The following is a 13,736-nucleotide window of genomic DNA, read 5'->3' as shown; positions in this document are numbered from 1 at the left end:
AACACTTGACAGCAAAGTTTTGTCTACTATAAGGCGACTGGCATTCATCGAGCTCTCATTGTACGTTCTCCTGCTGATTTTTTTAATTGTACGAAGTGAAATTTAACACAATGCGGAACGCATGTTTAGCAGCAACGATAACCTTGTTCTTGTCTGGTTCGATATTGTGCTCGTCAGACAATCTTCTCGGGAAATTAATGTACAAAGTCTTAACTGTAGAAGAGCGTATGGATAATTTGGAAACCCAGTTTCAAAGTGCTTTGAATGAAATGAATGAAAAATTGGACACAATAACAAAACTGTTAAGTACGAAAACTCCATCTATTGACAATACAGTCGGCGATATGAAAGAGACAATAGCATCCACAGTTGCTGAAATAGTGAAATCTCAGTACACTGTCTTAGGGACCTTTGTGAAAAAGGAGAAAACAGTGTTATCTGAAACAAAACGTGAGCTTGAGGCTCAAGGCTACAAACACAAAGTAGACATTGAACAAGCTTTACAACACAATGAAGAAAAAATTGAAAAACATGCACAACTTCTTACCAGCAAATACATAGAAATGAGCTCAGGATTCGATGGATCGTTTAATAATTTAACATTTCAGACAAAAACAGAGCTAGATAAGCAGGACAGTAAATTGAATGGCTTAAGTAAAATGATAACCGATGTTCAGTCACAAGCAACAAGTCAAGGTCATCAGCTTTCCGACCACTCTAATCAGCTGAGTACAACACAACGCCAGTTGAATGTCTACCAATCTTCATGCAATTCCGTTGGTGACCGTGTGGACAATCTCGAAAATAAAGCAGGTATGTTTCTAGTCTATCTGATTGTATTTTATTTATTTTCGAAGCAAAAACTTTGCAACATTATTATATATTTTATGACGTCGTCGGCGTTGCCGTTGCCGCTATCGTTGCAAATTATTTTAGTCTTGGTATTGAAACGGTTCAAGACAATGTTGAATGCACTTGGAACACATATCGACATTTAAAATGTGTTAAGGTGAGGCAAGTTCCATCTCTTTGACGAAACATTGTTTGAGGTATGACGAGTGGTACCTGTGAAATCAACAACAGACGAGCGTACACATGATTGGTATGCATACGCATACCAGTCATACATCTCAGCTATGATATGAAACTTTTCGCAACCCATCGATGTCCCAGCTTATCTATGTCGACCTATTGCATTGCGTTTCATGTCCATTCGATATGTAAAAGTAATGTAAATTACGCTCTTCTATTTAATGTTGATATGTTTGAATAGTTATTGATGCATTAACAAAATGACACATGCTTCATATTATATCATTTTACAAACTCTTTTCACAGGAACGTTTGTGAGCTTTTCAACGCGTCTTACGACAAAATTACCGAACACGGCGGCCGGAACCATCATCAAATTTGACCAGATTATTAACAATTATGGTAGCCATTACAATTCAAACACTGGAAAGTTTACGGTACCCGTTAGTGGCATGTACCTTTTCATCTTTTATATAGCATCGCACAGTGAAGGTACAACCAACCAAGCCCATGTTGGACTTTATGTTGACAAGACTCTTAAAACAGCCGCCATCTCTGATAGTACAAACGGCGATAATAATGACAATGGAGGAAATTCCGTGATTGTACAACTCGACCGCGAGCAAGAAGTGTACATAAAGACTTACACATGGCCAGATAAACACGACATATGGGCTTGGAAGACCACATTCTCAGGTGCTCTACTTCATTCCGTTTGAGCCCCGATATTAATGAAAATTATGCAAAAGAAATATGTTAAAAGGATATAATAAATAAAGGACGAGTTTTAGTGTGATATATTCAATTATGCATGCATTCTTTGTCGCGTACGTGTACTGGGCACAATTTGAAAAGTCTTTTTTCACGTTAATCTCTCTGTATATATATACATGCACCTTTTCTGCTTATGAATATAACAACTTAAAAAAGAGTTTGAGTGGTTTGCCAATTGAGTCAAGTATGCATTCGCCAGGCACGTGAGTGTTCCACTTAAGTTTGCTAAGGCACTTCTATTAAATAGACCATCAAACCATGAACATTATTAAATATGTCTTTAACGAAAAATGTAGAGAAAAATGGTAAATTCAGTTTATAATGTAGGTTAATTAAATAGTACTATTACAAGGATATAATGGATCCATTGTATGTTGTCAACTATAATTGTAAATTTTAAAAGAATCGTGCTTGTAAAACAAAGCAAAGATTTTTTATTTGGCATTTGTTCATTTTATCGTTCTCTGCTGAATGATTCGTGTGAAAATGCTCCAAGTGGCATCGCGAAAATGCGAAATAATGTTCCGGCGCATTTTCAAACTGCCATTAGGTACATTTTCGAACCGTCATTTGACGTATTTTAGCATTGCCTCATTTTCCACTCTATCACAGTAGAAATACGAAAAACGAAAAAAAAACAGAAATCAGCCTCCATATCCCTATTTTGAACTATAAGATGCTCGACTATGTCAAATCTTATGTGTAATCATCATATGATAACATGTACGAAGTTACAGGGAATTAAGCGAACGAAATTCATGAATATCTGTTGGGTACACTGTTTAAAGGACATGCTTTACTATCATTTTTGAAGGTATCAAATGTAGACCCTGTTTTGTATTTTGAAAATCATTAATGAGTAACGGACTTAAAATGATATAATTTTCAAAAAAAGCAAAATCGATATTTTAATACAATGCAAATGGCTAGAAGTCCTGTATCGCCCGTTATAGAAGAGAAATCCCTACCCCAAGAAACACACACTGTATCCAAAGTGTGAAAAAAACTGTTTTTGTTTGAATAAAAATGAATCTCTTCTGGTTACAATAAATGTAACACTTCAGACGCCAACTAGTGCCTCCTTGATTGTTTATTTGTTCAGGGGATACACAAAGAGTAATAATAGCCAATTTTAACTTCAAGCGCTCATTTTCATCATCTCTGAAACTCCTGCTCATAAAAGCTCTGTTTCGCCCTGTGTAATGGTGCAGGGATTGGGGGAATTTATTTGAAATTGTTACTCGATCTATATTTGCTAAGAGAGAGGAGGTGTTACGGTACTGGTCCCTCTCCTGCCACACAAAGAAGCTCTTTAAAAGTCATGTTTATAAAATACATCTGTCACTTTAAAGTAGTCCGGAAATGAAATGGAGTATTCGTGAATATAATTGGTGTCATTAAATACAAAGGGTTTTGAGAGGATGTCATTATTGTCGAAGTTGCAACACTTCTTGATGGAGTTGCACGATTACAACCGGATTATAATACTTTCAGAACCCTTTAAGAATGTATAAGTATCATTATCATCATTCAAGGACATTCAACGAACAAGTGAACTTATCTAGGAACCGTATTTAATTACCTACTTATAATAAGCTTAAGTTTAAGAGTAGTCTCTGAGTGTGTTTATAATGGACTATAAGATAATTTGGCGGACTCCTTAATGTATGTATAACTGGTACGGTCTATAAACTGTAGTATAGAAATAATGTTGAATTCGGCCACACAGCACAATTAAAATTACTAGCGTTTTGAATCTGAGTTTCAGATTTACTCAGACTTAAGTATTGGGATGTTTCTTTGTAATGAAGAATTAATCTAAATCAATCTTTTAGTTAAAGGATTGTACACCATAAGAATAGTAAAACCTTAAAGGGCCTGTACATCAGATTGGCACCAAAAAAGTGTTGTTTTTTTCTGTAACGAATCTCAGGACAATTATTTAATAAAATGTGTTGCGCTTTGATATCATAATTGTAAAAAAAGTACCACTATGTAAAACAAATTGTGTCGGAGACCGGGTTCGAATCCGTGTCGCCCAAATTGCAGTCCAGCGTTGTATCCACTGAGCTACGACGGCTTATTATAATCGAGTGAAATATTTAAGCTTTACACCTAACCCGGTAATATCAGGTGATAACACCGACTAGCCAATCACGCATAAGGAATGAATTCTACTAGGCAGACATACCCAGTAATCTTTTTTAATGGAAAAATACGAAATAACTGCTAAACTTAAATAAATTGTAAACTATGTGGTACTTCAGTTAGTAAGTTTCAATGTATTGTACACATTAATACCAAGTTTATGACAGTTTTTGGTAATTTTCTTTTTTTCTTGCAAATTGATCATCTGGTGCACAGTTGCTTTAAATCGTTAACCAATACAGAGATTTTGCCATCGGTGATATAGTAATAGTAGTATTACAATAAAACCAAACTTTGCACTTTTGAGTACTGAGTCTGAAATTCAGACACAGTCCGTTAGTGAATATGGGACCACTGCGCCACTTAAAGTGACTCATTCGAACATGAAACAACACATGCAATCTAAACTTATTGCAACCACATCAAAAATGACCACCTGCAAAACTCCTACAAAGTACAAACCAGAAATGAGTTCCTTTGAAATCACAAAGTAATCCAAAGAAGTCCAAATCATGAAAAGGTCAGGTAAGTTTGCTCTGTTTAGTTACAGTACTGCAAGAAAACAAGCTGTCAACTTAAGTGGCTTACGCGATATTCAATTTCATTATGCAACGGCCCCGAAGAACCAGATAATAATTTTACTAGGGAAAAAATACGTGGCAGCAAAACAGAACCCAAATTATGCCAGTTGTAGTGAAAGGTAAACACTTCCGGGTAGAGCAACTTATGAAAAACATATGTCTGTACGGTTAGCGCAGTGGTTAAAGCACTCGCTTCTAAATTATGTGTACTGGGTTTGATTTCCGACCCTTATTGCATGAGAGTTTTGTTTGTGTTCACCAAGCCTGCAAAATGGGTTTTCTCCGAGTACTCTGTTTACCCCCACGAAAGAAGACAACACTCACGCGAAACATCGTGCAGACGAGAGTGAGTTTGCTTAAGTAAATACAACTTTCTTTCACAATCGTTGTAAAATAAATATTATTAACGCTAAAACAACAGTTTCCGCGAACTTGTCCAGGCTCGCGCACACGTAATTTTATGAAAACAAGATTATACGACTACGCGAAAGAGGACTTTTTCAACATACAACTTTAACACCAAACATGTTTGCAATCATTATTTTATTGATTTATTGCGGTTGCCGGCTTGGTGCAGTTAACAAAATCATTCTGGGTATAAAATATGGATTTCGAATGTCCTACCTCACTGTTCTCGACATTTAAAGTGACACTATTATACAAAATCAATACATACACATGTATAACAAACATACATTTTGACTGATAAACCTTTAACTACTTACTAAATAATGCATATAGTGAAAATATTAACGACTGATAACAAAATTGTAGCCATGTATTTAATAGCAAAAAGCGCAAAAATATTAAATGATTGGTGAATGCTAAAAGATTTACTGTGGTCTACTATAGTTTTATAAGGTTGTTTTATGCTCATTTCTTTTAAATTCAACACGGTATCCTTCACAAGAACCATTGTTTTCGAGATTTATTCACGTTTTTTTTTTTGGAATATTAAAACAATATTATATATTGTGGATACTCTTTTTTGCGTGTGAGAGTTTATCTTTAAGAATCAACTAGAAACAACAAAATGTCGGTTGCCATATTGCTGTCGTGATGACCGAATATAATCGAAACATCATACATGGATGCATACATATGCCACGATAGAGTATGATAATACATGTACTCGTTTTATTTAATATTCATTCAATATGTATCAAATTATTAAAGCTGCACTCTCACAGATTGAGCGTTTTGACAACTTTTTTTATTTTTTGTCTCGGAAAGAGCATTTTTTTCGTAAATATCTGCAAAGCAATGCTATAAGACTGCCGACAAAAGATCAGATCGCAGATTTGCATATTTACGTTCCAAAATTAATGTTTTATGGCTTAAGCCGTTACTAACGGTTTAAGAATAATGCATAAAACATCCAGTTTTTAACTTAAATATAAAAATCTGGGATCTTATTTTTGTCAGCAGTCTTATATAACTGGTTTCCATGCATTTTCGCAAAAAATGGCTTGTTCCAAGACAAAAAAATAAACAAGTTGTCAAAACGTTCAATCTGTGAGAGTGCAGCTTTAATCGAGTCATAAAAGACATATATTTAAATTGGTCGATAATGGTGGTCTATTTCTAATCGATAATCGATTATTAAATATTTTCCAACATAAGTTTGTACATTATATACTATTGGCCCAGACGGAAGAAGCCCCAAAATTATGAAAGCAACATCAAAAACGTTGAACTACCCCCGTTTTTATTATTCAACAAGTGTTTGATAGAAATAAAATATCCCGAGTATTGGAAAACTGCCAATGTAATGCCTCTTTTTAAAAAGGGTATACCGCACGAACCTTCAAACTATAGACCGTTCTCCTTAATTAACTTTGTTCAACAAGTATTTGATATAAATAAATTATCCCGAGTATTGGAAGACTGCCAATGTAATGCCTCTTTTTAAAAAGGATATACCGCACGAACGTTTAAACTATAGACCGTTCTCCTTAATATAATATATTATATGTTTGTCATGGAAGCGATTATGTTTAGAAGTATTTATAACTTCTTCATGCTCATGACTTAATCCGCAATTTGGTTTTGGCCAGGTCATTTAACTCAATATATTTACACCATAACTTTCATTCTTAAATGAACTGCCTTTCGGCATTTGCGTTTATCAATCGATGAACGCAACATCTTCGGATATATTCGGATTGCAATTCATCGCATAACAATAAACATATAACAATAAACTATATTGATCTTGCTATTTTTTGTCTTGTGTCAGCATGTCCCGTAAAATATAAATCTAAATTTTAGAAAGTGTAAATTTAATATATTGTAAACGTATTGTTGCCAAAAGCGTTTCAATTTTACGTTTAAAAGTGATTTCAAACGGTTGATTTTGCCGCGTTATTGTGGCTTCATTTGAAAAAAAAATGTTTCCGGTTACAGTCGGATCGTTCTTTTTACAGAATGGGTAAGAAAGCATTACTGGAAGAATTTCTTAAATGAAATGAAGTATTTTTTAACAATTCTTCAATGAAATAATGAACTATTGGTGTAAATATAAGGAATTAATTGCGGGGTTTGTGTCATTATCGGGGGTATGAACGCAATTGGGCTGGTCAAAGTGTGTGGAGTCCGAATAACTCCACGCATATTTGTACACCAAGTACACCAACCACGCATTTCATTCCTTAAATAATACAATTAAATGTTGGTTTTGTGTCTACGATTGCCTTTAAAGATGCACTCTTACTCCCAGATACGATTTACCACAATTAATAATATTGTTTTGATATTCCAAAAAGAATGAATAAATGTTGAAAACAATGTTTTTTTATGAAGGATACCAAGTTTAATTTTTAAAAAAATGAGCATAAAACATGGTATTTCTACCTTATGAGACTATAGTAGAACACAGTAAATCTTTTAGCATTCACCAATCATTTAATATTTTTGCACTTTCTGACATGGTTACAATCTTGTTATAAGTTATTAATATTTTCCATTAATTAATTATTTAGTAAGTAGGCAAAGGTTTATCAGTCACAATTGATGTCTATTATACATGTGTTTGTATTGATTTTGAATAAGATTGTCACTTTAAGAAATAGATACAGTGATCCATTATGCAAAGCACAAAACAAATGTCGGTTACGTTATGTGTTTAGAATTTAACGATAATGACCCAATTTTAGCTGAAATGTATATTATGCGCACTAAATTACACATTTAGTAATTTAGTTGACGTAAAGTTATGCAGTTGTAAACGATATGTCGTCGACTGCTGCAAACGAGTATTTAAAATGTAACGGTCATTTAAGGTCAGGATATGAACATTAATGTTCTGCTTTTGACATAATTAAACAATATAGTAATCTAAATAAACGAGATTTATTGGTCTCTTTTTTGTACTTAGAAAGTAGTTCAAAGTTTCGTCACACTTTTGTGTAATCATTTTTCATGGCAGATACTTCTATAAATCGTGTTCTTGAATGCATCCAATGTCATAAACAGACAAGCAAATGGCAAACAAGAACACGGGAAAGTAAGTTTGAGCATGACCTTGACAATATCTGACGTGAAGATTAGAGCTGCTGTGAATAACTATCAATAAATATAGATAATGATGCATGTCAAAAACCTATTTTATTATGTTATATCAGAAGAGAGACTAAGTAAAACAAATTATAGTTAATTCTTCACTCTGTAATTAACTCACTGTTTATGCATTTCATCACTCTTAATTTTGTATGTATGAAATGCTTTTCTGTAGCTTAAATGCTTATTTACTGTGTTCAATATTTTCTTCAATAAATATTGGTTCAACTAAACACTTTTTTTCTTAGGAGAGTTTCATATTGACTCCAATGAGCTATTTTGTACCTAGATGTGCAGTAGTAATGTACTTGTGATTGTAGATGAAACACCCCAAGGTTCGCTGTGGTTTCAAGAAAGTGTATTTTCATTTTGATATTATGTAGGCGTCTATGCATGTGCACATACACACATGAACCTTATAAGGTATAATCAAAACCGCCTGTTAGTATTTAGTTTAAAATGTGGTTTTACATAATCTACACTTATTGACTGCAGTTTATAAGTTTTGAAGATAGTAGAAAGTGGTATATACCGAAACAGTCAAGCGTAGAATATCCCTAATTGCTTCCTTTCACACAGAAATTCCAACTGCAACAAACAATCTTTGATTTCAATATAATGTATAAAAAATAGTATGTTGAAATATGTGTACGTTTGCAACAATCATTCTACCGGTATCAATAATAGCAAATGTTCTCCAAAATACTATTTCACTGTAACAAAACCGTTACAATTAAGACCAGTGAATTTAACAAACGGTTTACGATTTAATATATGCATCATTTGAGATCAAAACACTTGCCATTTGCAACATATAATTGACACTTGCAAATGAACTTTTTCCGGAAAAGACACGAATAGATATCTGTATTTAAATTCGTGAGTTTGGTTTGCAGTCACTCTGAGATTTAATGGTCAAGGTTTTTTCAACTGTAAAGTGTCAAAGGCAATTCTCAGAATTGAGTGAAACTTGGTAACGTATCACTTAAAGAAATATATATATGTGTACTAAAGTTATGGAGAGTAAATCGCATTTCTTTGAAAATTATGATGAGTAATATTCGCAGGTCATGTTTCAAATTCAACAAATAAATCATTTTGAAATGAAACTATTCCTATTTGCAACGTAAAGTTTAACACTTTTGCAAAGGAACATGTTTACTTTGTAACAAGCGCTTCATTAATTGTCTAAGCTTCGAGCGTACTTCACATATTTGGCGATCCCATAAGATGACAAATGTCACAGGTTCAAGAAGGCACCGTTTTGTTATAAAACATTTGCCATATGCAGGATACATTTTCGCACATTAACCATTTGAAAATGTGACAAACATGATTTTAAGCATTTGATTTTTTCATCACCTTCCATTGGTTTGTTTTCAAATGCAAATATTAGAATTTGCGAAGTCTGGAGCGAGATGGAATGGTTATATTTACCGGAGCAAGTAAGTGTACTGACTATGGTTGTTTAGAAAAGGTCAAAACCGAAAAATTAACAAGCATAAAGGTGATTGTTAATAAAAACAACACCATGAGCAAATACGTTTTTCCTTTATAGAAAGATTGACAGTTTGTGACCGCTCATATTGGGGGGGGGGATACTGATTTATGTATTCAGGGAGGTGGTTGAGTACGTAGAACTTAAAGATGCACTCTTACTCCCAGCTAAGATTTACCACAATTAATAATTTTGTTTTAATATACCAAAAAGGATTAATAAATGTCGAAAACAATGATTGTTATGAAGGATACCTTGTTTAATTTGAAAGCAATAAGTATAAAACACGGTATAACTATCTTATGAGACTATAGTAGACCACATTAAATCGTTTAGCATTCACCAATCATTTAATATTTTTGCGCTTTCTGCTATAAAATAAACGGTTACAATCTTGTAATCAGTAATTAATATTTTCCGTAATTGCATTATTTAGTAGGTTTTTAATGTGTATCAGTCAAAATTTATGTTTGTTATACATGTTTATGTATTGATTTTGAATAAGAGTGTCACTTTAAACAGAGTGATTGGAACATTTAGTTTTCGAAATGTGTCCTTGTATAGGGGCGGAGAACTTTTGTATACGGCTTTATAAACTGAAATTCTTATTTTTATTATATAATTTTGTAGAAAGGAAAGACTGGCGATACTGACATAAAAGTAGTTTGTCTATTCTTTAATATTTAACAGTACCACTGTAATCATAATCACTGAAACAATGTGAAAAATCCGTTGTTGTAAAAGTTGTTGTTTTTGAATTCAAAAAATTCTTAGATCTCAATCTTCTAACGGTATAAACTTACAACTTTTTACTACAGTTTTTCATTATCATATGTATGTGGTAAATAATGGACTAATCATGTGATGTCCATTTGAAAAATGTCAGTTAGTGTGATGTATTTATTGTCTACATCCGTTGGGATGAACGTACATAAACAAAACATTATTCTTTCATAATATTTATGATGACGGTCAATAGTGCGAAAACAAAAGTGCAAAAACGAGTGACAAGGACAAAACAGGAGTTATTTTGCAAAACTTTTATACAGAATTAAAACATGAAAATTGTATTTATTATAGTTATATTACACAGTTATCATTCATAATGAAAACTTGACATGTGTACCTAATATAAAGTTAATCAAATTAATCATACGACAACAGGTAAGATTGATGTACAAAAGGTTAACCAAAATGTCTCTTACGTCCCCATCTTATATATAACTACATGTATGCATAAGTAAAAAATAACTCATTTGGAATTAAACTCAGTTAACTGACGACGAAATGGATTAGAATAAATTTTATATACACCGACATTGGCATTTATAATATCTAATGTGATATTTTACGTATAATAAAAAATGTTTTAGAGCAGTACAAAATGTTTTGATCAACAAGCTGAGATTGACTGAACTTTTAAACTTCCATAATTTTTCAAAAGAACAATTCACATCGGTTATAAGGATACATTTCTCGATTCAAACTAGATGATGTCATTTCATCATCGATTTGTTTTAATACGCACGCGTCGTAACAAAGGAGTTCTGGTTTATTCAACAACAGCGAATACAGACATACAATTCAGAGGGCCTCTGCTGAAAACAGTGACCTTAAAAAGGACAGAATACTTATCCTTATAGTTTACGACATGCAATGATTTTTTGTTACCACTTATCATGACAGTTACAATATGTTTATTACTTTATGTTACGTTTTATGACCTCATAAAACACATACATTATTAGAATTAGCAAAAACGTATGCAATTATTGATTTATTTCAACAAAAATGTTTTAAGTTTATGCCCGCGAATAAATTATTTTTTGTACGACCACTATAAACAATACAGGGGTATAAATTCTTATTATTTGCCATTGTTTATGCTCAGCAGCCTTAAACAGAGTTTTAATTTGTGCAATAAAAGAACTAACATTAAAGATTTGGAAACAAGTCATGTCCTCTTTATTTTTTAAACATTCCTTATACATTTAATGAAAATTTAAATGCACATTGCCGCTGGATTACGACAACATATATTTGAGACTGATGACAATTAGCACGAAGTGAAACATCTTCATGCGTAGCTATAAGGAGATCACTGCGTTGGACATTGGCGAAGTCGCTCTCGGGAAGGGGTCTTTGAAAACGTTGGGATTACCCCCTTAGGTGCGAACGTCACGCCAATTATTGGCTTGTAATACTAGCAAGTAATACCTTTGGATACAAACAACCCACAAGCATTCCTTTTATGGCCATGTGCAGATAAACAGACCAACGTCTTTTGAACTTTGTAAACAAAAGCAAAATTTAAAGAACTCAATAAAAATACATCTTGAGAAGGGTCTGGATATATTATGCATTTATCAGATTAAAAGTGGTCAGGATTAGCGCAGCTGGACTCCACTTTGTGTTAATAAAACGAACAATAACACAGACTAAGTGTTCAATATAATAGTTTGTCTACTTGTCCAACCCATGTTAAAGTCAGCAATGTCTCCGATTTTAATCAATGACTTTGCAGCAGACGAGCATTCGGCAGGATATGATTTTGAACACTAAATAAGGTAGTACTTTGACCATCAACTTCAAATAGATTTTTTGCAATTGCACAGCGAGTGTGCTCTGATATAAGAATAAACCTCTCAAAAAGGACACCGTACTGGTTTCATCGTAGGAAACGGACTCGAGTGTGATCTTATAAGCTAACAGCTTTCGTTACAATCGTTCTTAAATAAATATGTTTAAACCAAAACAATAAACCTCATAATTATTAAGTACATTGTTTATTAATTAACTTAGTTATAAAAGACATACGCAATTAATATAAGTTTCAACTAATATATTAGAACTCAAAACAAATGACACTTTGACGCTCTTATTGTTATGTTTATTACCAGTTAATGTTGTTTTAATGGTTATCAATTAACATTCTTTTCTTGATATGATAGCGTGTATTCACAAATCAAATGCAATGTATTAGTGATCATATGTTAGTTATGGTTTGTCAGCTGTCAAATTATAACTGAAGAGGTTGTTTGATTGAGCCCAGATAAATTACGTGCTCCCGGCATCACAAACAACATTCGGAGCTCCTCGGCCATTTTTTTTCAAAAACAACCTCGGATGTATGCCGGTACATCTGTTGAAGTAGTCCGTACTTTTTTTTAATAAAAGCATTAATTAAATGTACTGTTTAAGAGTTGTATTCATTGCTCTCAGTTTAAATTGATTGCCAGTGAAGTGTATTATTGCAAACATAATTACGATTCCCAAGAGTTAAGTCTTAAATTTTAACTACTAAATAAAATTACTACGCGATCTATTTGCAGCGGACTTAAACGTACCACTTTTTAAGTATGTAAACCGTCCATATACATCCGAGGTTGTTTTTGAAAAAAATGGCCGAGGAGCTCCGAATGCACAAACAAAACACAAATACGGATTTCTACCCAGGGAATAAACATAGCCGAAATGATCCACATTCAAAGTTAACGTAAGCTTTATAGTACCAATTGAAGCTTTATGATAATCTGTTAAAAACTAAAGCTGATAAAACAGGGACATAACAATGTACGACGATGGACGGCCAACGAAGGATATCAAATTATTGATTATTGTAGTTCTTAGTCCATTTGTTTGCACATATATTAGAAACTATAATATGTAGGCTGTCATATCCTTTATTAGACTGGACAATGAAAACCCTGTAAATAGTTATAAACTTCGAATTTAGTGTCTTCCTTTGCCTTTCAGGTATAGCACCATAGCGCAATTATGCTTAGCACTGGGCAAAGACGAAGGTCGGCTACAATATCACAATATCAGTTTGAATCGCTTTTTTTTTATTTCAGGTGAATTTTATGATAATGTTCAAATTTTAGCTGGCATGTTTATTATGAAAATAAATGACACATTCTAGAAAAATAGTTGACGTGTAAGTATAAATGTTGTAAATGAAAGTCGTTGGCTGATGCAGAATTACTTTTTGAATTATAACGGTCATTATCAGGGTTTTTTTTGTATTTTCTTTTGTAAACAAACCCATACACTATCCTACCTACCCCAACTCTACTATACTCCTTATAATATAAACAACTTTTGATTGGTTGATTTTGCGGGACTAATTTCTTGTTCGCGGGTGA

At 33.1% G+C, this 13,736-nt stretch overlaps 1 protein-coding gene across 1 annotated transcript; it reads left to right on the top strand.

Moving 5' to 3' along the window:
- The first annotated feature begins 18 nt into the window (after positions 1 to 18).
- On the top strand, positions 19 to 2,134 carry LOC128203101 (caprin-2-like). The gene is made up of 2 exons (XM_052904377.1): positions 19 to 813; positions 1,339 to 2,134. Exons 1-2 carry the CDS (start codon positions 111 to 113, stop codon positions 1,749 to 1,751), a joined length of 1,116 nt encoding a protein of 371 aa, XP_052760337.1. The 5' UTR covers positions 19 to 110; the 3' UTR covers positions 1,752 to 2,134.
- Positions 2,135 to 13,736: the final 11,602 nt, after the last annotated feature.

The sequence above is a fragment of the Mya arenaria genome, chromosome 9 (genome assembly GCF_026914265.1).
Source record: "Mya arenaria isolate MELC-2E11 chromosome 9, ASM2691426v1".
Classification (NCBI taxonomy): Eukaryota; Metazoa; Mollusca; class Bivalvia; order Myida; family Myidae; genus Mya; species Mya arenaria.
The sequence above is the reverse complement of the archived record's forward strand: the minus strand, read 5'-3'. Positions and strand labels throughout refer to the sequence as shown.

Bases quoted from the DNA above. Each gene is read 5' to 3' on its own strand.
- LOC128203101 (XM_052904377.1), top strand. From the start codon at position 111: ATGCGGAACGCATGTTTAGCAGCAACGATAACCTTGTTCTTGTCTGGT. The intron at 814-1,338 runs GTATGTTTCTAG...CTCTTTTCACAG, and splicing joins CAATCTCGAAAATAAAGCAG to GAACGTTTGTGAGCTTTTCA.